This window comes from Polypterus senegalus, chromosome 3 (genome assembly GCF_016835505.1).
Source record: "Polypterus senegalus isolate Bchr_013 chromosome 3, ASM1683550v1, whole genome shotgun sequence".
Taxonomy (NCBI): domain Eukaryota; kingdom Metazoa; phylum Chordata; class Cladistia; order Polypteriformes; family Polypteridae; genus Polypterus; species Polypterus senegalus.
In genome coordinates, this window is record NC_053156.1 from 139,719,014 (window position 1) to 139,745,321 (window position 26,308).

Here is a 26,308-nt window from a genome sequence, read left to right on the forward strand (position 1 = left end):
TCTTCATTCATCCAGTGCCACTGTCAACAAGGCATTGCTCCTGGTGTGACTGGCATGCAGCACTCTTGACTGTACCACAACTACCACAGGTTCCCAGTTGTTTTTAGTGTAGGAACTTGCTGTCACAATTTAGAGCTACTCCCCATTGACCTGACCTGAGAGAGATGCCGATGCTTTGGTTAAGAATTTCATCAAGGCCAGGTAAAATAATTACACTCCTTTGCTTTTTGGTATAGTATAATGTGGTTCCAAATACTGTATGACTTTTTCAAAAGCCCTCATTTTCAACAATGATGTAGAGACTCATATCTTTACAAATATAAACTGCTGTAGATTCTTTTATTTTTTTGGTGTAGAATGTTTAGGCTACACTTCTTTGGATGTCAACAGAGATCATGTTTCTGGGTGATGTTGGTATAAATGATATCTTAATTTTGTTGGGTTACCACAATACTTCGGTGTTGCACATGTTACACATGGTTTTGCTTTTATCCTTCTTTATTTATGCACTGTGTGAATCCGTAGTAAGTCCACACATCTGAGCAATCTATAGACTTTAAGAATCAATATTGGATTGTTTACACAAAAAGTAATGATTAATTGGAAAATCAATATTTTTACCCAGGCCTTGACTGTTCAACACAAGAAAGGTAATCGGCAGGTTCCATCATGCATGGAAACCTATTGGGACCTTAATGCAGCTGGATGTTGTCATGAATTTGTCATGTTTCTCTGGTTCAACTCTTTCTGGCAGTGCACTAGTTGGGTGTGCTTTTCCATCAAATGGTACAGTTTCACTGTGTTGCCATTGTATTAGGCAGTCCTCTTCTCGATCCATCACTTTTTGTTAATCGCCATGCCAGCTTCAGATTTATTGTATTTTTAATGTAATTTTTGTTTATGTACAGTATGTTTACTAATACATATGTTTAATTACAATTTACTTGTCAATGCATTATAACTGTAAATATGTTCAAACACTCTGAATTTATACTCAGTATAGAGCAGCACGCAATGCAAAAATCAACATTTTTAAAAGTAATCCTTGACTGTATTAGGGCCCCCACCTTTTCAATGTCATACTCTTTACAGTTCTTCTGATATGTGATTATATGATTCATCAATAACTAAATACCTTTGTAAAAGAAAGTTTATATGTTTAATTTTTATGTGTAATCTTCTTAATTGTCCTGTCTTCCTTTTCAAGATACTTTTATTTATCAATTTGAATCTTAGTATGAAAGGGAATTTTAATTATGCATAATTTGCAGTACCTCAGTACAATAAGTAAACATTATGTTAGTCTAATCTTAGGCTGCATAAAGTTTGAATTTGTATTGACAGTGACTTTTAGTTGAAGGGCTATGGTAAATCCCTTGGAGAATGTTTGCTGCACCTATGCTTTCTTCAGTATTCTTTCTCTCTCTTTTTATATTTAAGTATAATATAAAATGTAGAACACCTTTTTCACTTAAATAATTTTTCTATTAACATATATTGGTACATAACAAATACAAGTCTATCTTAAGAAAAGGCTTTTTTACTAGATCATTTTAAGAGTTTTTTCATCTGTGTAGAAATAAGTTTGCAAAACTGTTCAATTGAATTGTTACAACTAACTCCTCAACAATATTCCCTCATTATTAACTGAAATTTTGTTTTTTTTTTTTTGTCTTCCTACAAACATGTTTATTGGAACTTTTTTTTTTCTTTTAGTCTGTGGAAAGCACTTATCATTACAGCTGTGAATATTATTTAATCTTTTCATATATAAATTCAATGCACTTATTACTTTTGTTTTTTTCCCCCCATAGCTTCGACAGTTGTCTCGTGTTAGTCATCCAAATATTGTGAAGCTCTACGGATCTTGCAGTAGTCCGGTATGTACTTCATGTGGTATTCAGGAGTCCTTTTCCAAAATCTTCAACAGATGAGCTTTTTTGTAAGCTTGTGAGTTTACCTTTGTTGTTACATTTTTATGACCCTTTATTTATGCAGTGGACAAACACAAGGAGAGGAGGTTAAAAAAGTAGTTTTTGTTGAACATATTAATATACAAAAAACAAAGTATTTAGCATTATGGATGTGTACATTTTTCCATTGTAAAGATATAGTTTATGCATACTGTTCGCTAATAAACTAATATTGACCATTGTCATTTGGTAGGTGAAGTAAAAAATTAAAATAAATAAATAAACACTGTCTCCAACATTTAGTAAATTCCTATAAAACAAACTGTATTTTATATTTCTGGATAGAGAGTACAAAGGTAGAAATTTGGAAACACTATGTTTATTTAGTTGCAATTAACACCAAGAAATGATGGTAATGAAAAGCAGCATCCACAGGGTTTTTCTCCTCATATAGTTTAACAATCAATAGTTTACAGTGTCTTAATACTACAGGGAGTTAAAACAACGTAAAATTTGAAACCCGCTTAACACTAGAATTACCAGAGCCTACAAAAAAACTTGTAGATCCATCCCACCTTAAATCGCTTCTTAAAACCGTTCTCACCTCTCTGCCAGCGTCTTTTGTAATCTAAATGTGCTGATAAAGAAAATCTGCAAGTAGCCAGCTATTCCATCCCCCCACTGACTTAGAACGTGCACAAACTTCTCCCAGCTCATGCCTTGATTGATTATCTGGGAGTGAAGTGGAGTTTTAGAGTGGAAATAAGAGATCGTTATTTGGAATACACGCATTTCACATCTGTTCCGTTTCTACAGTAATCCGTGTAAACACATTTTTAAAACAGAAACATTTTTCATATTGTAGTAGTAAATGACAAAATGTAGGCATAAACTATATAATGTATGAAGCCTGAAGTCCAAATATCAAAGAAACACTTTCACAAAAGATACAAATATAACAGAACAAGTATGCTTTTATTCAAAAATATAACTACAGAAAAAAAGCCGCCCTAGCATGCTACATTGACACACACTTACTACAACTGCCACGGTAGCGTAATGGTATCAGCTGTTGACTGGTAATCAAAAGGTCATGCGTTCGATCCCGCACGATCAATTTTGAGAAGTAAACTGCTCTTATTCTTACTATTTTAGAATAAAAACATACATTTGATTTTAGTGTGTAACAGCTGGTGTAATTTATGATACTTGTAAAGGTTAGCTTTGTTTTTTTTTTTTTAATTCACTTTTCATTCTCTCAGTCATGTTCAGGATCCTTCCCTACCCCTTCCCCCCTCCCCCATCTGACACTGCTGTTTTCACATAAAGATGCGCTGTAGCTCTGCAGTGTACTTGTGACTGCATTCTCGTACCAATGCTTGCGAACTGAAGTGTCTGCTTGCACTTTTCGTGGCATTACACGTCTATTTTTTGAGCATGCCCGTGTCGCTCAAACACAGGAACATGTTGGTATACAAGTATAAAAAAACAAGTGCACTTTTATTCAAGAGTATAACCGAAGAAAAAAGAAAGTAAGTTACAGTAGGCGGTTGATACAACAGCTTGCGTGGGGCAATGCTAAGATCTGCTGATTTCTGATCCGTGCTATATAAAATCATCACATTCAAATATTAACAGTTCCCACACACCCTACCTACATTTACGACATGTGTACTTGTTGCAGTGTACACACCTCTCTGTGCTATGGTTCCTATTACACTGAATGAGCACCTGACACTGTACTTTCTTCCCTACATAAATAACATTCGAGCTATAGCGCGTCTCCAAATAAATAACATTCGAGCTATAGTGCATCTCCAAATAAATCACATTCGAGCTATAGCGCGTCTTTATGTGTGAAAACAGCCATGTCAGATGGGGGGGGATGGGGGAATCTTGAACGCGACTGAGAGAATGGAACCAAATTTAAAAAAAAGCTTTTACAATTATCATGCATTTACACTGGCTCTTACAGACTGACTGAAATCAAATGTATGTGTTTATTCTAAAATAGTACAGTACATGCAATATTATTTGAAAACGAACAGCGTCAGATCGGACGCATGCTCAAACCTGATCTGACTCTGTTCGTTTTCAAATAATATTGCATTAGTGCAATGATGTTTTTACATATATTGTCTCTTTAATTCATCTTGCGGTTTGTAATCAGTGAAAGTGTGTTTTTTTCCCCCCGATCTTGCCAGTTTGCACATGTTGCTGTATGGTGATGTTTCTTTTGTACTCCAGGACATGCAGAGGACAGAATAGTACATAGCAGTAAGTTCAGCACTATATGCAATCAGACAGACATAGATGGCACTAGATAAATAAATAGGGAAGGCACTGTATAATATATAAAAAATAATAATAAATATATATATATATATGTATATATATATGTATATATAAAAACAGCTAAGGGGATAGATATATAGATAGATATGAAGGAAAGGCACTATATGATAGGCAGACAGGGAATCTCCTATATAATAATAAAATTACTGTTATTACTATATAGATAGACAGGGAGTTCAGGCAGGCAGAACGCTGAAGGTTAAAAAAAAAAAAATACATTTTCTTCCCAGCGGGGAATCGAACTCTGGTCTCTTGAGGTACAGCAAGTCTGCTGCACTCCAAGTGACAAAATCTTACCCGTACACCACGGAAGCTGTTGTAACATTCTTGAATCTTTTATTAAAGTGTTTATTTGATCTTTGGCCTTCAGGCTTCACACATTTTATAGTTTATGTCTACATTTTGTAACATTTATTACTAAAATATAAAAAAGTTTCTGTTTTAACAATGTGTTTACACAGATTACTGTAAAAACGGAACACACATGAAATGCATGTGTTCCAAATAACAACCTGTTATTTCCACTCTAAAACTCCACTTCACTCCCAGATAATCAATCGAGGCATGAGCTGGGAGAAGTTTGTGCACGTTCTAAGTCGGTGAGGGGATGGAATAGCTGGCTGCTTGCAGTTTGTTTTTATCGGCACATTTACAGGACAAAGGAGGCTTGCAGAAATGTGAGAACAGTTTTAAAAAGCGATTTAAGGTGGCACAGATCTATGAGTTTTTTCGTAGACTCTGGTAATTCTAGTGTTAATCCATTTCATAGTAGCTGGGAGCCAGAGCCTATTATGTCACCATTGTGTGCCAGTCAATCATAACATCCATTAGATTTGCAGAAACAAAGTCTTTAAAAAACAATCAAATGAAAATGGTGCAAGTGTCAAGCTTTGAATTGCAGCGTCATATAGCAACATATACAGTATTTGGGATTTTTTCTATCACTTCTGTTTAATGTTCCAAAGAAAATGGAGAAGTTTATGCACAGATAATGTAACTTGATCTTTACCTTAGTTGTTAGTGAGTGTAAGATTACAAAATGTAAATAGTTTCTTTTTGATTGCCACATCCCTTTTTAATAGTGTAAAGACCTTGGAGGTTGGAGAAATTCAGAGATACAGTATGAACATATCGATTGTATTATATAATAAACATTGTAGGTAAGCTGGCTTAACCCAATCATTAAGTGCTCTCATCTGCTGGCCACAGCACTAGAAATAGTTTTACTTTTTACCGCCTCCATGTTTGGAAGTGTTTGGGTGGTTAAATCCATTTTATTTTTAATTAAGATTATTTTATATTAAGAATTCTTTTTACGACACCCTTATTTGCTATTTAATATATTTTAAATGACACAATATTAATGAAAGTCAGGTAGTTTACTTGTTTGGCTACTGAATTTAGGTTTGCTTTTATTGGTTATTTCCTCATTTTTCTGAAAAGACACTAGAAAGTCATCCTTCTACTTTACAAATGATGCATATTTCCTTGGGTTTAGAAAGCAACTTGAAAGTAATTAGTAGTGAGATTACTTTTTCTAGGAATTAATGAGTAAAGATAAATAATTAGTAATTTATAAAAAGTTTAATTCTTAGAGCAATTAAGTACCCTAACTCTGATCTTTTGGAATTGCAGGTTGATCTAATCTACATGTGCTACCATATCACTGTTTAATAACAATAGTATGCTAATAACCAAAAAGCTAAACTCCGTTCAGTTTCAATGTTGTGGAAAGCTTTTTTCTTTGTTGTGCCAGCTGAAAAGGCTTGGTTTCTGCCTATTCCATGTATTCCTTTCTTTTGATTTTTCTATTTCTTTTTATATTCTCAACTTTGAGCTTCTTTATCATTTCGAAACTGACCTAGCATTGTCAGGGCTGCTCTCAGAGTCTTGATGTTTAGTACTGTATTAGTTTTTCAATCCTATGCCTTTGGCCACACTGACCAGAGAAATTGTATTGTTTATAATATCCAAGAGTCTCCCATCCTTTATTTTTTTTTTTTTAATTTTGTTTTCTATTTGATGGTTAACTAACTCAGTTAACCTTGTTTTCATTGCAAATTGATAGTCATGACTAAAGTTGATCAGCAAAATTTGCCAAAACGTTTATTACAACAACTATGCTGTGTTCGCCGCTAACTTTGTTTGCAAAAATATTTTCCTTGAAATTTGCTGTGCAGCTGCCTTAGGTGAACATTGTTTTCCCAGAGCCTCATGATGCTTTGTGAGGCCAGTGTGACATCACAACCATTTAAAACATGGCAGAACTTTCATGCATGGGTACTGTAATACTGTTGCCACTTTGCCTTGGGCATGTGTGATGATGCAACCTGCTCAATACTCCAGCCTTACACACAGAATGAATTTTAATTTGATGTGTATATTAGCCGACCATAATGAGAATTATGAGTACAAGTATCCTTGTATTTAAGGGTTATGTTCCGTCACTGGAGACACAAGTCAATAAGGGTGTGTCTCCGTAATGATAGGAGAGCGGTCAGTTATGCTTTACAGCATAAGATGCAATAGTATCACTCATTTAACTAAACCTCCATGTTTTTCAAAATTGTTATTGTAGACTGAGACTAGTCAAAGATGCATATGACAACATTCACTGCTTTGCCACTTTCATATCGTTTGATAACTTGGCAGGTGTGAGTTTCTGAAGGGGAACCGTGTGATGTGAAAACTCATGAGGACAGTGATTCCCTCTTGAAGACGAAATGGACTGACACACCAACATAAACAGCTATTTAACGATTCTTGAAGGACCGTTTATTGCATCTTTAAGAAAGGACCCTGATGAGCTGTTAACCTTGAGAAATGCCGCTCATCCTTGTCTTCCGGGGGGATTGATGTCCTCTCAAGTCTTCACACTGCCTTCTTTCCTTTGCCAACCTGTCACGCAGTTCATCTCACCTCTTTTTAAGCTTTAAGGGCCATGATGCACTTGCCTTTATGAAAATATAGAAGCTTTGAAATATGAAACAAACACAGGAGACACTAGTGAATAAGACTGGACACAATGAAACTGGTAGCAAAATATTATACAATACAATGTTAATTTTTATTAGGACACTAGCAAAATACCTGCGCGTCGCAGCAGCGAAGTACTGCTTTTAAATTTTTATTAAGAAGAAAAGTAAACCTTTTTAAACTGAGGGAAAATATACCAATAATTATTTGTTAAGGATCTCTTTGTATACCACGTTGTCAGTTCAGCACTCCGGTTCTAATATGACCAAGCTATGCGAGCTTACTCTTGAGCATGCAGCATATAGTTGGCCATGTGAAAAGCAATCTTGCCTCAAATCAATGGCAATCTTTTGTAGGGTCCGTCCCTGAGACTTATTAATTGTCATCGTGGAGCAGAGCCTTACTGGAAATTGGAGGCATTTGAATTGAAATGGGAGATCAGAGGGTATAATGGAGATGCAAAGAATAAAAACTCTCTCCCCTGAGCAACTGCCAGTAAAAATAGTTGCCTCAATTAGGTTCTTTTGCAGACACGTGACCTGAAGTCTCATGCCTTTACAAAGTTTCGGTGGTTGTAAGTTTTTCAGTAACATTATTGGTGTCCCAAACCTCAAAATTAGATAATGCTCAGGAGTGCCTGGAGGATTCAGTGTGTGGAGAAACTCTAGTGACAGCGTGTCTATTAAGTTGTGGATTTTTCTGAGAGTATTTGGTGGCAGCGTCACAAAGTTGTTTCTGCAAGAACGCGTTAGCTGCGGAGCTCAGCTCGGAGCGAAATGAAGTGAATGAAATGAGGTGACTGGGAGGAGAGATAATGACATGACTCCCCCTCCCGCCTTAACTGTCCATCCCTCCACAAACACAGTCTCTCGGTATGACAAACGCCAGTGGCAGCGTGTCTATGAACTTAATTTAAAGTTGAACTTTACACCTTGCTTTCCTATTCGCTTGCATTAGCACAGTCCTTCACCAACGATTTTAACTCCGTTACAGCAATTTTAACTCAGTTACAAAGTGATCAAAAGTCTTGTTTATACCCTGCGTCTTCTAATTAAACTTGTATCTCACGAATATCGTATTCATCGTAGGCATGACAAACGCCGGGGCAGCGTCTTCATTTGCATAAGCACAGTCCTTCACCCACGAATATTTAGCGGCAGCGTGTCTCCCTGACCATCTCATCTTCGTTTGCATAAGCACAGTTCTTCACCCGCGAATATTTAGCGGCAGCGTGTCTATTGGATTGCTGCTGACGGATGGCCTTATATGGGCAGGCACTCAATTACGTGGAAGGCGTGATAATGTGGGACGCAACTCCGCCTCACACGGCGACCAAGCTGCAGGCTATGGCCGTATATATGGACGTAAGTTGGTTCCAGTTATGACCGTTACGCGTAGAATTTTGTAATAAAACTTGCCTAACTTTTCTAAGTAAGCTGTAAGGAATGAGCCTGCCAAATTTCAGCCTTCCACCTACATGGGAAGTTAGAGAGTCAGTTAGTGAGTGAGTCTGTCAGTCAGTCAGGGCTTTGCCTTTTATTAGTATAGATGGACAAAGTACACATTAAGACGTAAACAGTACATGCATATATCTCTGTAACATGTCTGTTTATCATCGCTGTTAAATACATACCGTATATGCTCCAATAAAAGGCAAGTCTCTTATAGAGGGGACATGGCCAAATAGTAGCTGGTCTCTAACATTAGCCAGGTCTTTGATATTTGCCTACTAGCGTACGTTGTAAGCGTCTGTATCTTTGCGTGTGTAATACATGTGCATGTCAGCATGTTGCATATATAAGACATACGGCTATATCGGTTTCTAAAACTGCTTCATTTTCGTGCCGGGTTGACCAAAATATGGACAAACCTGGAAGAAGAGGAAGACGATAGTGAACTGGACAACAACAAAGCCGTCATTGTGGATTCTGACGACGAATAGCAGCGAAAGGTACAGAAAGACATTGCCATTTATCTTTAACGGTCTTATCCAGCATGTGAAATTCAAATAAAGTAGCTGTTTGTAATATTAGACAATATTTTTGTGTACCTACATGTACTGACACGCGTAAAAGAAATATTGCGTTCTGAAGGTTTTTTTTTAAATAATGGCCGGTCTCTATTAAGCGCAGGGAGCAGAGGCTAGTTTTGCAAATAAATGCCGGGGGCCACTATTGGAGCATATACGGTATATGTATTATAAGTTGGATTTCTACTGTACCTACAAACGGCTGCCATCTCAATTGGTTTTGATTGGAATACATGTGTCTTGTATATGGGCAGACCACGGACATAAGTACAATTGGACATTAATAGATTAGAAGTACTTCAATGGATAACTGTACAGCCACCGGATACATAATACTGATTTGTGTGGGCTGGTGGCTTGTCTCCTCATGACCAATTTCATATGTAATTATTCATGTGTAGCCCCATACCAAACAAGGCTTAAAGGAGCTCTCCAACCCATCAGAAAATGCAGGACATGCTGAGAAATAATAAAAACAAAAGATATATTACTATTGACAAGGTGTTTCTTTTAGAAAGTGCAAAATATCTGCAAAAATACATATTAAACAAAAAATGTGCCAGCTCTGTCAGAGCCGTGACTTCAAACAATTTAATGCCTCTAATCCTACGCTGCTGCTTTGTGGCATAGCCAATGTGGAACTCTGTAAGTGCATTGATCTATATTTTATTATTTCTAATTTGTGGCAGTTTGGTATATTTTGTTTGTGGTATTCTTTCCCTCTACATCTTTTGTTGTTTGAGGCATGGTGGGGCAGTGGTTAGCACTGCTGTCTCATAGCTCATATCTGATATTTGGTCACAATAATCAGTCCAACATAGTTGACAGACTTTTCCCTAGCCCCCACAGACACTTAAAAGACAATTGCATCATTTTAATCCACTCAAAACTAGTTACAGTATTTACCTCATTTCCTTTAATTCATTTCGCCGAGTTCAGGAAATATTGCAGATATTTCCATGATTCCGCTGAACTAATGCTGAAGTGAAATATGCTACGTTTGCTCATTGCTACTTATGACCTAGACATTTTTTGGAAGGAAGTGCATTGTGGTAAAATGTACCTCATTTGAAATTATTATAAAACTTAATTGTTAAATTTATCAGCATCAGTGGAATTCATTATATACCCTGAACATTTAATGAGGTTTTTCGCTAGGTTTTACAAGTAGCCTTTAAGGGTTTTTTTTTTTAAAACCAACTTAACTGGCAAAAGGGTACACAAGCTAAATGGACAACATATTTATTTATATAGGTTGTTCTGTTTTCTGACAGCAGATTTGATAAGCCAGGTAGTGTAAATGATGCAATTTTATATAGCCAGTTTGCTTAAGTTTTTGAAGAACATGAATAATCAAAAAGTGGTTTTCAATAACACACAAATTAACAAAGCTATTGGTATATTTTTTGTTTTTGTAATGCACCATTTCAACTTAACTTGTGAACTCTTAATGATCTCTTTAATTTGTCTTTTTTTCTTAGGTTTGCCTTGTTATGGAGTATGCTGAAGGAGGGTCATTATACAATGGTGTGTAACATTTAACCATGTTATCATGTTGTTGTTAACATTGGTGTCTTTCTTAGTTTATTTGGCATAGAAATATGACAATTAAACTGAACAATTTTCTTTATATATAATAGACAGCATAGTGTTGGTGTCACTTGCTGACAATATTAATATCCTCACAAGACTTCCATCTTTTTCAGTGCATTCTACTATATAATAAGTCCTTTATTTTAAAAATTCAACACAACTGCACCTTCATTTATATTGAACACAAAGAAGGCATGCATTAAAACAACTCTTTAACAGCTTTAAAGTAGTTGGGGACACAGTGTTTCCAAATTTGAAATTCAGCTAATGATCAGTGAAAACATGTGTTAGGAGATTATGAATGGAACCAGAAATGAAATAGTAATGCAAAGGAAATCCTGCCCCAGTTCCCTCCTTAATGCATTGCTGTATGCCTCAGCTAACTGTAATTATCACCAACTATGTAGAAATGAGTGGTTCAAGGCTAACTTGAAATAAGGTACCAGTGCAGAAGACACTTAGATGCTTCTGTTGGTTACTTGCCAGCCATGTTTCAACCTTCTCTAAAGTACTCCATATTTTTTATATGTTCGGTGCTGCTGGGATCTAACCTAAGATAGACAGACAGACAGATAGTGCTTTATTTGTCCCAAGGGTTAAATTTAGCTTTTTATAGAAGTTCAGTAAATAAATATTAAAACAAGCAACAACAACTTACACCAGAATTATTATTAATGAAGATAACCTTTTGACAGGATGTTATTGATTACTTTTAAATAGTTGTTCTATAGTCAATGTGCAAAGGGGTCGTGTGTGTGTGTGTGTGTGTATATAATTAAAAAAAAAATTATTTAATAGATCTAATGGAGAGTGGCAGGTGAACTCTACATTCGTCTTTTGCCACTCTAGCTAGACAGAGATTCCTATGCTTATTTACTCCTAGATAAGAAAGATAGCTAACAAGTAGTTGAAAAATTAGGAACTTAAAATGCACAACTTATCACATGATTCAAGCTACATCATGTTTTAGGAGAGCCTAAAGGAAATCCTTTATTCTTTAATAGCAATATATGTGAATATACATATATAACATATAACTGATATGTTATATATAAAGATATAGAAAAAAAATACATTAAATCATTTCCTTCACACTTGGTGAAATATCAAAAGAGTTGGTGTATTACCATTGATATAAAGGAGCTCTAGTTGTATTTCTTACCACACTTCTTTTTCATAATTCATTAGCTGAATGTATTTAATGAGAGTGTGTCAGAAATAGAGGAGGTGCTTTATTGTTCACAAAGGCCTCAGTTTTGTTTTCATTCCCTCTATAACTACAGTAATCCCTCCTCGATCGCGGGGGTTACGTTCCAGACCCCCCCGCGATAGGTGAAAGTCCCCGAAGTAGAAACCATATGTTTGTATGGTTATTTTTATATATTTTAAGCCCTTATAAACTCTCCCACACTGTTAACATTATTAGAGCCCTCTAGACATGAAATAACACCCTTTAGTCAAACGTTTAAACTGTGCTCCATTACAAGACAGAGATGACAGTTCTTTCTCACAATTAAAAGAAAGCAAATATATCTTATCTTTAAAGGAGCTGCCGTCAGGAGCAGAGAATGTCAGAGAGAGCGCTCGCAAAGAAAAGCAAACAATCCAAAAATCAATACATTCTTTTAAGTATACAGAAGCACCGTGATAAAGCGGCATTTTGTAGAAGAGCGTCCGTCCGTGTCCTCTGTGCAAACAGCCCCTCTGCTCACACCCCCTCCGTCAGGCAGAGAGAGTGAGCAAGATAGAGAGAAGCAAACAAGTGCCACGCGGGAAGCATATCTTATAGCATTGAGGAGTTTTAGTTAATATGTAATAAATGCTCTGATTGGGTAGCTTTTAAGCCAACCGCCAATAGCATCCCTTGTATGAAATCAACTGGGCAATCAAACTGAGGAAGCATGTAACCTAAATTAAAAGACCCATTGTCCAGAAAGCGGCGAACCAGCGAAAAATCCATGATATATATTTAGATATGCTTACATTTAAAATCCGCGATAGAGTGAAACGAGAAAGTCAAAGCGCGATATAGCGAGGGATTACTGTAACTCTATCGGATGAAGAATGTATCACATAACTGAACGTGCCTTTTTAAGTAACTTTTTGATTCGGTGGGCCTCTCTGGAAGTGATGTTACCAGCCTAGCACATCATAGCACAGAAATGATTGCACTGCACTGGTAAAACAAGTAAAGGATATCACTACCCATAGTAAAAGAATTTAGCATCCTAAGTGAACTTCTCAATCAAAAACAAAGTTCTCCACCTGACTTATATACTTTGTCCCATCCCCCCTTATCTGCACACCCATTTAGTGCAGAATCATCTGAGAATTTCTGCATGTGACAAAACCTGGGGCTTCATGTATAATGTTGTATACACCTGTTTCCACGCTCACTTTGAGATGTATAAAAACTAAGCTTGGCGTAAAGTCTCACACATTCTCATGCTAGCCTTACCCTGTGCGTACGCAAGTTTCCAGTCGGTTTTGCACTGGTGGCACCCAGCGTCAAAGCAGTGCTACTGTTCCTGTGTGGTTTCACATTCTTTTTTTAGATCCTTGACATGGCTTTATCAAATACACTAAAATTAACCTCATATTGTTTATAAATTTAAGGCATCTGATTGTAATCAACCTGTAACAGTATAATGACCCACGGAATGGCCAAATTTTTCCAAATACCATAGCTGCTTTAGCGTTGTTACTATCAGTGCACCACTTGGAGTATTTTAACCCATTGTATCTGAATGTGGAATCACAGCTGTACACCAGCTGATCGGAAAGCTCTATGGTGGGTTGCTTCAAGAGCACAGAGGATTATAGGGATACAGCTTCTACCCTGGAGAACATTTATAGGACATGATGCCTCAGCCATGCACACAGTCTATTTGAACTTTTTCTTTTCGGCAAACACCTCGAGCACAAATCTCGAGGTTCAGAAACTGCTTCATCTCAAGAGCTAAAAACACACTCAATCAGTCCGTCCATCAAGTGCTCCTGGTAGAACTGTTTGCACATAGAATTAAAATGACTTCACTGAAAACTTGCACTGCAGTTGTGATATTGCACAACCTGATCCAGCTTTATGAACCATTTGCACTATCTACACTATATTTATATGTATATTGTACTTGTTTCATATTGTATATTTTTCATTGTTTTTTAATCCTATTTATTTATTTATTTATTTTTTTGGAAAATACGTTTAAGGAGGATTTGCATAGTGAATCTAATTGTACCATACAATAAAAATAAAGGAATTCAATTCATTAGAAAAGAGCACATCTTTATTGACAACTGGCTTCTAAGTCGATTTAGATTTCCAAGAGCTATCTTCTTGGAGCTATTGATATCATTTTTAAGATGAAATTCATTAAAGTATGTATATTACATTATTCAGATACATTTTGAACTTCATTTAAATATTGTATACTGTTAATAATTAAACACCTACAGTATGAAGCATTAACATGCTACTTCAGTTACGATAGGATCTGAGAACCTCTAGTAAATTTGACATTGATTTTAAGATTAAGTTTACGAAGTTCTACTTTAATGACAAAATAAACTACGAGATTAAAGTGGACATTTCAGCCTTTGTTTTCCTCATTGTGTCCCTTTTTTTGTTGACTTTGTGTGACACTCAGACAGTTACTTGTGATCAGGTCTATCAGAACACATGCAAAGGTACTGATAAATGAATAGCAGTGCCCAAACAATCAGACCCACTAATCTTCCACCACAAAAGTGTTGCATGCAGGTGAGGCATCCTTTAAATGTGATCATTGAAGCACATCACATGTGTAGTAGCACATACTTTTCAAGTAGTCATAGTTTTTCAAAAATAAGTGATTTGCTTCTGGAGCTGTGGTTTGGAAAATGAAGCAGTGTGCAAACACAATGGGCCTTCATGGTATTTTTTTTCTGAGGAATAAAATGTTTGTGCCTAATTAAGAAGTCAATAACATGCAAACATGGCATGCTTGGCTTGCTTTTAAGTTTGTAGTGTGAAATGCAACTGAATAACTGGATATTGAAACAAAAGTAAATGGATTATGAGTTTCCCACTGCTAAGCCCTGCCACCTGTAATACAGGGTGAAGCAGGGAAATGAGAAATTTTCAATTGACATTCAATGCACGAATTAACACATTACAAAATACATTTAATGATGAAATGTATTGTAAAGGATATGCAATTAATGATGGTAATCAATATTCATTCAATCTTCATTTTATGTTTTGAAGAAAAAACCATGAAGGTGTTGTTCATTTCTCCATACCAATTATGACAGCCTGTTGTGGCTCAACGTATTGCTCGACGTAACATGTCAAGAGGAATGCCAGCGATTTCCTCTTCAATCCTTTTTAATTCAGCAATGGCTGCAGGACATGTGTGGTACACTTGGCTTTTAAGATGTCCCAGCAGAAAAAAATCACAAACAGTGAGATCTGTGGATCTCATAGGCCATAGAATATTACTATTGCGTTAAATGAAGCATCTTCCAAACAATCGTCGAGTAGCTACCAACGATTGTCAGGCAGTATGTAAAGTGGCACCACCTGGGGTCTTCTCTTCTCCCCAACACCTAGTTCCAAAATTTCCCGTTTCCCTGCGCCACCCATTACATGCAGCACTCCTAGAATGACAGCATGAGTACAGAATAAAACGACTATAATTTCTCTCTCCTTTTCCCTTTCCACGCTTCCATCTTTCCTCAGCAAAGAAGGCTAAGATCAAACACCTCAAGTCCCAATTCCATGAAGCATGGCATGCCCAAAAGAAGCATGTTCTCTCAACAGTGCTTACTAATAAATTAGTCAGATTACAATAAATAATAGTTAACATAGATCCACTTAAAAAGACAGCTAGGGATAAAAATAAAAAAAATAAAGATGAGTAATAGAAAAAAGAAATAACAATAGGACTGAATAATAGCTTATGACTTGGAATTTAGCTAAAATGACATTTATCATTAAAATATCGATTTATATATTTTCCTGTTTTTAAAAGGGAGAGAGAGGAAGGTACAAAGAAAGGGAGAAAGGAAAAGAAAAGAAATGACATGAGTTATAAAGTTTTATTACTAAGTATAATCATGTTACACAGGTGAGTGATATAGCAATATAAAAGATGTAAAATGTTGGGTTTAGATGTCAAAGGTGACAACAAGAAAAATTGTCAATAATAGTAATGATGTAACTTTGTAGTGCAGAACAGAAGACAATTCCTAACATTCAGGTACATTCAGAAACTTACCTAACTTAAAGTTGGAACTTTTTCGTTTTTTTAGTGACTTCATTAAAGTGTTAGTTATGACATTTTGTTTACTACATATTTTTGCAACAGGAAGTCCTATTCATAAACAGTGATAGTAGAATGTAAATGTGTGTGTGGGATATATAAAATGTTTCTTAACAGCACAGTATTGTGTAGTTAAAAATGGAGCCTAAATATGCTTGAAGAGCCTGAAATACCTTTCATACATTGCAGCATCCACCTGTTATTAGTTTTTGGTTGTGAAGGTGGTCTAGGTGTAATTGGAGTTCAGATTTCTTAACCAGAATTTTGAAAGAGTTGGTCAATGGGTACCACGAATATTTATTGGGGTTGCAAGGTAGAATTGTTGCCTGTAACAACCAAGGATAGATAGATAGGTTATTGTAGCACTTTGGCAATGAAATATAATGTCAGAGAAACATTTTAAATCCCCGTGATCTGCGGATAATGCAGCATCAGGTCATTTTATTTACTGCATGCATAATGTTACCATCCATGACAAGGGAGTTTGTTCTGTCCTTCATTTCCATATAAGTTGTTTTCAATTTTTACCTTTATGGTCAAAAACATCATGTAAGTTAACTGCTACAAATTCAAAAGAGCAAGATAAGTGAGCAGCTGGGAAGTACATACAAGTAGACACCTCTCTGTAGGTTCATTTGAAACAGTAAACTAAACAATAATTGAACTCACTCAGCATTTTTCTCAGTTTTAATACTGAAGAGTTTAAAAATTGCCAGTGTATTTTAGTAGGTGGTTTTGACGTTTAAAATATGTGTACTGTGCACACTATTTGAAATATCTCAATGAAAATGGAACTTTCCTGACACATTTTCATGAACTATAAATATGTCAAATTTTAATAAAATTGGTCGATGGAAAAAATAGTAATTGTATACAGACAAAAATGGCAACAATATTAGAAGCTTTTCACTATATATATGAATGTAACTAAAAAGAGAATTTTAGTACCCAAGAAAGGGGTTAACAATCACAGGAAGGAGGATAATCTAAATCACAGGTAGGTAATAAAAACAAAAGAAATTAAGGATATTTAAAATATGTGGCATATACAGTATAAATTACTCTTCTGGCATCTTGTATCTTTAGGTGTTTCTTTCAGCCACAACCCTTGGCTTACCTAGAAGGAAAAGGCCAAACTGTATTCTTTCAGCATGTAGTCATGGCATAATAGCATTCATTATATTCAGACATTCGAAACGTTGTAATAGAAAACTCCAGAAAGATATAGATTTGTTCTCAAAAATAATCTTTCCTTTGACTCTAGCTAGAATAAAATTTTTTCTTTTTTCCAACGTTTGTCAGATTTGCTGAAGTAAGCTCCCTGAGAATGTTTACCAGCTAAATGATATGTAGGTCCCATGTCTTCTTTAATGATGTCTGTTAAGTTTTTTGTGAAGGACTCCTTCATGCATTTGTAGGATTTCCACATTATAAATCAATGAAAATTTCTTATTGCTGCATTGTCCAAATCGGGTAATCTACTCCAAGGAGTTTTAAATTTGTTATTTTAGACACTTTTTTGATAGTAAAAGTCATCAGTTTAACCAGTTGTTAATTGCAGAATAGTAACAAGTGTTTCCAACCTCGAGTTGGACATCAAATATGTTGTATCACTTATCCTTATTGCTTATTTCTTGTTTATTCTCCTTTTCTCATCTGGAATATATATATATATATATATATATATATATATATATATATATATATATATATATATATATTTTAATATGCTCTTTTTGTGGTGCTGTGGTGGCATCTTCTAACCAGTTAGTGTTTGTATGTGGGTCATAGACCTCAATACCGGAGTCATGTGTGACTTCTAGCTTGCTGTTGACTGCCCCAGCAGCTCAGCCTGCTTGATGTGGAGAGCAGTTTCTTTCCACAACTGTAGAACTGCATCAATGGGCCTTTGTCTGTCTGTTGTTCCTCCACAACAGCCTGTAACATGCCATATCACTTCACACATTTTGGCTTGAGGTTATTACTTCAGAGGCATATTGTGGTGTGTGTTGTATGAAACCTTATCAGGAATGTTACAATACAGGAAATCTTGAATATTTGATGGATAGTATAATTAATGCCCTGCTGCCGGAGGAGAATCTTCCTCAAATGTCTCTGCCTGACAAATGAAAGGGACCAATCTTTTAGCATAGTAACTTTAGTAACTTTCCACCTGGTAAATTAAAAATACTAAATCGCATATTATGGACTTTTAATTTCCAATCCTTTTTTTTTCTTTCATTCTCTCCTAGTTTTGCATGGTGCTGAGCCTCTGCCACATTATACTGCGGCCCATGCCATGAGCTGGTGCTTGCAATGCTCGCAGGGAGTGGCCTACCTACATGGAATGAAACCAAAGGCTTTAATTCACAGGGACCTCAAACCACCAAAGTATGATAACTTAGGAGATTTTCTAACCATGCTAAGTATTTTATATAAGCATCTAAAATAGAGATTTTTGTCCTTTTTTATGTTGTAAAACTAAGCCATCCTCACAAAGTACTGTTGATACTCCTAGTAATATTGATATAATGTCAAAGCTATTGGTAGATTTACTTGCTTAGATTTTTATGTGTGATTTTTGATTTTTTTTTTTAAATGCATATGTAGTCTTGTTCTTTTATGAGGCAACAACAAAAACATTCAATAGCAGCAACATATTTTGAATGTATTTTGAATAGGTAATCGATGAGTGCATACTTTTTAAGTTCAAATGGTATTGTTTTAACATATGTTGTGAAAATTGGTTCAGAAATACCATGCAAAAGATAAACAATGAGTTAAAGTTCACTTATTTTTTTCTTTTTTGTATTGAAGATGACAAATTTCAGGTCTAACGGCATTAACACTAGAATTACCAGAGCCTACGAAAAAACTCGTAAATCTGTCCCACCTTAAATCGCTTCTTAAAATCGTTCACAGCTCTCCACCAGCGTCTTTTGACTTGTTTGTTATGAATGCCTCCGTAGCGCAATAGAATCAGCTCCCACCTGGGAATCAAAAGGTTGCGAGTTCGATCCTGCACCGCTCCATTTTGAGCTCCATTACTGCTGTTTTCACATAGACGCGATGTAACAGAGGTAAACTCAGCTCCCTTCTACATCGGAGCAAGAATGCACATACCATTGCTTGCATACTAAAGTGTCAGCAGGCGCTTTTCGTGGCTTTACACACATTTTTGAGCATGCCCTCTGCACACTACTTATAAATCGTGTCATAAAATGATTTCTTCAAAACGTTGAATGTTATTTATTTGGCACGGACATGTCTGCATGCACTTTTTGTGGCATTACTTATGTATTTTTTGAGAATGTCCGTGCCAAATAAATAACATTTGACGTTTTGAAGAAATCGTTTTATGACATGATTTACCTTTATTTATTTACTTACTTCCTAAAGCCTAAAGTCACAAGTAGTGTGCAGAGGGCATGCTCAAAAATGTGTGTAATGCCACGAAAAGCCTGCTGACACCTTAGTATGCAAGCAATGGTATGTGCATTCTTGCTCCGATGTAGAAGGGAGCTGAGTTTACCTCTGTTACATCGCGTCTACGTGAAAACAGCAGTATCAGATGGGAAGGGGGCGGGGCTTTGGGAAGGATCCTGAACGCGACTGAGAGAATGAAAAGTGAATTAAAAAAACCAAAGCTAACCTTTACAAGTATCAAAATTACACCGGCTGTTACAGACTGAAATCAAATGTATGTTTTTATTCTAAAATAGTAAGACTAAGAGTAGTTAACTTCTCAAAATGCAGCGGTGCAGGATCGAACTCGCAACCTTTTGATTCCCAGGCGGGAGCTGATTCTATTGCGCTACGGAGGCATTCATAACAAACAAGTGTCAATATCGCATGTTAAGGCGGCTTTTTGTTTCTGCAGTTATATATATTTGAATAAAAGCGCAATTGTTGTGTTAGATTTGTACCTTCTGTGAAAATATTTCTTTGATATTTGGACTTCAGGCTTCATACATTATATAGTTTATGCCTACATTTTGTCATCTACTAGTAGAATATAAAAAACGTTTCTGTTTTAACAATGTATTTACACAGATTACTGTAGAAACGGAACAGACATGAAATGCGTGTGTTCCAAACAACGATCTATTATTTCCACTCTAAAACTCCATTTCACTCCCAGAAAATCAATCAAGGCATGAGCTGGGAGAAGTTTGTGCACGTTCTAAGTCGGTGGGGATGGAATAGCCGGCTGCTTGCAGCCTGATTTTTATCAGCACATTTAGATGACAAAAGACGCTGGTGGAGAGCTGTGAACGATTTTAAGAAGCGATTTAAGGTGGGACGGATTTACGAGTTTTTTCGTAGGCTCTGGTAATTCTAGTGTTAATACCTTGAGCAGTTATACCTTTTCATTTGCGTATATCATTTTATTAGCAGTTTAATAAATGTCTGTAGTACTAAGGTATTGTCCCATGTTAGACATTATAAACGTAGAGGAAAACCAAGCAAAATGACACCTTTTATTGACTAACTAAAAAGATTACAATATGCAAGCTTTTGAGGTAACTCGGGGCCCTTGCCTAAAGTAGGGGCCCGAGTTGCCTCGAAAGTTTATCTATTGTAATCTTTTTAGTTAGCCAATAAAAGGTGTCATTTTGCTTGGCTTTTCTCTACAGTTTAATAAATGAAATTCATTAGGTGACCCAATTGCCTCAATTAGCAGGTATATTTTGAATCAGTTTAACCCAAAACTTAAAATTCAGTCAGATTTGATTGTGACAAATGAAGATTAATATAAATAAATGCAATGCTTTAATATGTATTGTGCTCAGTACTGATAAGAACTTACCTTGGATTTTCAGACATTTGTTCAAATGTTTTTTAGTTTCCTATTTTTTTTTTTCCAAAAGTAGGGGTTTTGATTTCAAAATGGTGTCACCATTATGAGGTAAAAAGAAGATGTATCTGCACCATTGCCAGGGTAACACTTGGGCCTCTTACTTATGCAAGACACACCTATAACGTTTCTCCAGCAACACTCGGCACCAGTCTTGAGTAAACCTAGGGTCTAATGCTTATGCCAGACATGTCTATGTAGTTGCCTGAGTGATGCTTGGGACTAACGTTTTTAGTGTTGTTTTTACAGCCTGAATGACGCTCGGGTCTAACTCTAAGGAGGTTAAGAGGAATCAAATTCATACAGAAATTTAATTTTTAAAATAAGTCCCATCATGAATTCCAAATTTGTCATCTTGAGTCATAGTTTGAAATATTGTATATTTTATTTTACTGTTTTGTATGAATTTATGTTTGTATATATGTACCAACAATTTAGCGTGATCTTAATGAATTTTAAATATGATATATGCATTTACAGTGTAAATATAAATTCATCATAAATAACTTTTGTATTCCCCCTCTCCTAATCCCCCCCAGTCTGCTACTAGTAGCTGGTGGCACAGTATTGAAAATTTGTGACTTTGGAACGGCATGTGATATTCAGACACACATGACAAACAACAAAGGCAGTGCTGCTTGGATGGCACCAGAGGTGTTTGAAGGCAAGTGGAAGTAAAAGCTAATTTTGCATATAAGTGTAATTAACATTGCTCTTATTTCAGTGCCTATCTTATTGTTATTAGAGAACATTTCTAATCAAATTTTAAATTCCTTACTTGTTTGTGTCAGTGCTCAAGTTTGTTTAAGACTTGGTGTTCTCAGAGGTAACTTTAGAAAGTACACCTGCTTGTTAATGCAAATATCTTGATCTTCTAAATAGCCAATAAGGTAGCTGCAGTTTGGTATGTATGGCATGCAGATGTGGTCAGAAGGTGTAGTATTTTGTTCAAACAAGAATGGGCAAGGAGCATCTCAATTACTTTAATCCTGATGTGATTATCGATGGCACCCATGGTGGTTCTAGCATTTCAGAAAGAGCCATCCCCCTGATATTTTTACACAGTACAGTTTTAACATTTACAGAGTATGGTGCAATAAACAAAAAACATCCAGTGAGTGACTTTTTATGTAAAAACACCATGCTAATGAGAGAGATCAGAGAAGAATGGCCAAACTTGTTCATGAAAACAAAGACCACAAATACTCAAATGTATCTCTTTAAACAGATTCATGTAGACAGACATCTCAGACATGCGACTTTAAAGCGTATAGGCAACAATCGCATAAGCCCACAGTGGGTTCCACTTTGGCAAGCTAAGAGCAGGGAAATATAGGCTACACGGGACAGAGAGAGAAGGTGAGGTTGGACACACAGTAATTACAATTTAGCTATTGAGATGTGCAAAATTCAGCAAGTGAGATGACCTTATGAGATTTGCATATCAGGATGAGTCAGAATTTGACCTTGACGGCAGCAATCAACGGATCTGTCCTGCCTAGTATTAAAGGTATAGTGCAGTAGTAGTGGATTAGTATAATGGTTCTCATTAGTCCACTTAATGTCAATTGAACATATGCTATATTGCCAAAAGTATTGTGACACCTGCCTTTACGCACTTTAATGACATCTCATTCTTAATACATAGGCTTTAATATGGAGTTGGCCCTCCTTTTGCAGCTATAACAGCTTTAGCTCCTCTGGGAAGGCATTCCACAAGGTTTAGGAGTATGTTTATGGGAATGTTTGACCATTCTTCCTAGGAGAGCATTTGTTAGGTCAGGCACTGATGTTGGACAAGAAGGCCTAGCTTGCAGTCTCCTTGCCAATTCATCCCTAAGGTGTTTTGTCGGGTTGAGGTCAGGGCTTCATGCAGGCCAGTCAAGTTCCTCTACACCAAACTCGCTCATCCATTTCTTTATAGACTTTGCTTTGTGCACTGATGTGCAGTCATGTTGGAACAGGAAGGAGCCATCCCCATCTGTTCCCACAAAGTTGCGAGTATGAAATTGTCCAAAATGTCTTCTTATACTGAAGCATTAAGAGTTTCTTTTACTGGAACTAAAGGGCCAAGCCCAACCCCTGAAAAACAACCCCACATCATAATCCCCTATCCACCAAACTTTACTCTTGGCACAGTGCACACAGACTCATCCACTGGATTGCCAGACAGAGAAGTATGACTTGTCACTCCAGAGGACACATCTCTATTGCTCTAGAGTTTAGTGGCGGTTTGCTTTACACCACTGCATCAAATGCTTTGCATTGCACTTGGTGATGTAAGGCTTGGATGCAGCTGCTCAGCCATGCAAAACATTCCATGAAGCTGTCTACACACTGTTCTTGAGCTAATCTGGAGGCCACACAAAGTTTTCAGGTCTGTAGGTGTTGACTCTGCACACTATGTGCCTCAACATGCGCTCTAAATTTTTTCAAATGGATACTTGCACCATTATAATTTATCAGGTCTCAAAGCACACAATATCACTAGGAGACATGACATGACAGTAACTTCATTCCTCTTACAATGGTCATAAATCTCAATCCAATAGAGTATGTTTGGACTGAGGTAGAATAGAAAGATAACTATGAATATGCTCTGCAGTAACTGCATGATGCTGTTCAGTCAATGTAAATGCAAAGAAATATCACCAATGTGTTGTTAAATACATGCATTGAAGAATTCAGGCTGTTCTGTAGGCAAATGGGGTTCTTTCTGAGTGTTTTTAGTTGTGTATAATTGTCTTTTGTTGTGTATAATTGTCTATTGCTGGAGGACTCACAGAATAAGATTTTCATTGCACTGAATACATATGACAATAAAGTTGAAGTTCCTGGTAATATATAGAAGCACCTAATAAAGTGGCCATTGAGTGTACATCTTGCTTAAATCTGTAACCAGTTTCTGTCTGATTACAGGACCATTGACACTCTCACACCAATTTCCGTCCATATGTTTTAATTTTACTGAACATCCAATCATAACAAATATTGTAAAATAAATAATGTGTTTTATATATAGATATATATCTCTCTATTATAAAAAAAATCTTTGGGAGGAAGACTAGGAAGACGAGACGTAATCGTCTCGGAAGACAATTTGAAGTCCTGCGAGAGACACTTTTTAACTTGCTCTGAAAACGACAAGCGACAAGCAAAACACGCACCTCACCAGCAGCAGAAAGCCAACAGATGATCCGACCACTTCTCCTTAGCGTGCATTCAGCCACCCAAATCCTCCCCTCCTCCCTTCACATTGCGAGCAGCAGAGACACGAATTGGCGAAAGGACAGCTGCTGCACAGGCTTCGATATGATCGGGCAGCGAGACAAGCAGAACAGCCTGCTTGCCAGCAGCAGAAAGACAGCAGATGATTTGATGGCATCTCCTTAGCGTGCATTCAGCCGCACCCCCTTCATAAAGCAAGCAGCGTTATATGTCCTGCGAGAAAGAGATGTAACCACACATGGGGCCGGAAAGTTTTAAAGTAAAAGTGAAGATAATGCATATGTAATTCCAATGAAAATAACAATCTCTTTAAATTGTATATCTGGTAGATATAGATAGATAGATAGATAGATAGATATAGGCAGTGGGAAGGAAGAGGAGGGCCCAGCAGGGACAGGCAGAAATGATGTCAGAAAGAGTGCGTGATCTGGAGGTGGAAGCGGAATTTGTCTGGCTTAAGAGGGGGTTTCCCATCAGATGAGGGATGGGATGGATGGGGCAGAGGGGGGCATTTCACTGCCCGCCCACCACACAGCCTTGCAGTGTCCCTTGAACGGCTGTCACCATTCATCCTCGGTGGGCGGCTGGTGATGCTGCAAGCTGTGACCTGGTTATGGCTGAATGGAGGCCATTGAGGGTGAACGGGCGGCAGGGTTCCGCATTGTAGTGTGCCTTGGGTGGCTTCCTGTTGAAGGGCAGTGGTGGTGGGCAATTCACTACCCACCTTTAGCCGTACCCTGTTCGTTCTCGGTGGGCTGACGTTGCAGGCAGCATACTGTATAGAAGTGGAGGTGACTGTGTGGTAGGCGGGTGGTGAACCACCCCTTCCCGCCCCCATTCATTCTCAATAGCAAGCCTTCTTGTACTGTTACGTGCTGACGAGGGGTGCCTTCCTGCTTTGAATGCGTGTACAGTGTTGTGCAGAGGAGCGCATCTTAACAATGTCTCTGAAACAGAAATCTGATGCAAGTGCAAGGTCAGAGAGAGGTGAAACTCCATCATTCATTGGCAGAGCACTTGGTTACAGTTGTTCAACAATAGCATTTATTAAAATAATGTACCTGTTCCAACTTAAATACAAATTCAACTTAAGAACAAACCTACAGTCCCTATCTCGTACGTAAGCCAGGGACTGCCTGTATTTATTTATTTATTTGTATTTATATTTATATATATATATATATATATATATATATATATATATATATATATATATATATATATATATATATATATATATATATATATTTGTATATGTATATTTATATATATATTTATCTATACTAATAAAAGGCAAAGCCCTCACTGACTGACTCACTGACTCATCACTAATTCTCCAACTTGCCGTGTAGGTAGAAGGCTGAAATTTGGCAGGCTCATTCCTTACAGCTTCCTTACAAAAGTTGGGCAGGTTTCATTTTGAAATTCTACGCATAATGGTCATAACTAGAAGCTATTTTTCTCCATTTACTGTAATGGAGTTGAGCTCGAAAGCCGTGGGGGGCTGAGTTTCGTGTGACATCATCACGCCTGCCACATAATTACGCAGTACGTAGAAAACCAGGAAGACCTCCAAAAAGCGCTTAAGAAAACATGCATTATATAATTAAGAAGGCAGCGAAACAATTAGAAGCGAAGCGAAAGTGACATATAAAACCATATTCAGCGGCTCACGGAACTGCGCGAGCGCAGACAAAAAGCAACAGTTCCAAAGAGTGCTGAACAAAAACTACACTGCTACGCTCAAATAGATAAACCACACGGCGTGGCGCAATAGTAGAGGCTTCGCCTCTAGCGCCGAGGTTCGATTCCCGAGAGTGGATGCACTGAGTATGTATGCACGCATTTTTATTCATTTTAACTTCGCATCCCCTTGGTTTGAGACGTATGAAAAAATATGCGGTTAACGCAGAAAGACAGATCACCAATTGAAGCTTTATGAATAATGGATACTTTATTTGCGATCAATGATTGTTTTGGTAAAGCCATACTCGGTGTATTCATTAGATAAACGGTAAAAAAGTAAGAGCGAGGGGAGGGTAACTTAAGGCAC

At 36.9% G+C, this 26,308-nt stretch overlaps 1 protein-coding gene across 3 annotated transcripts in view; it reads left to right on the plus strand.

Moving 5' to 3' along the window:
- map3k7 (mitogen-activated protein kinase kinase kinase 7) overlaps positions 1-26,308 on the plus strand; it is a 117,697-nt gene that overhangs the window by 34,914 nt on the left and 56,475 nt on the right. For 2 of the 3 annotated variants that reach the window (XM_039747977.1, XM_039747978.1), the window contains exons 3-6: positions 1,815-1,880; positions 10,755-10,800; positions 18,422-18,560; positions 21,567-21,691. In XM_039747977.1, coding sequence (XP_039603911.1) covers positions 1,815-1,880; positions 10,755-10,800; positions 18,422-18,560; positions 21,567-21,691 — 376 coding nt within the window. Of the gene's footprint in view, positions 1-1,814; positions 1,951-10,754; positions 10,801-18,421; positions 18,561-21,566; positions 21,692-26,308 lie in introns of those variants that run through there. The other variant, XM_039747979.1, reaches the window with a different exon arrangement.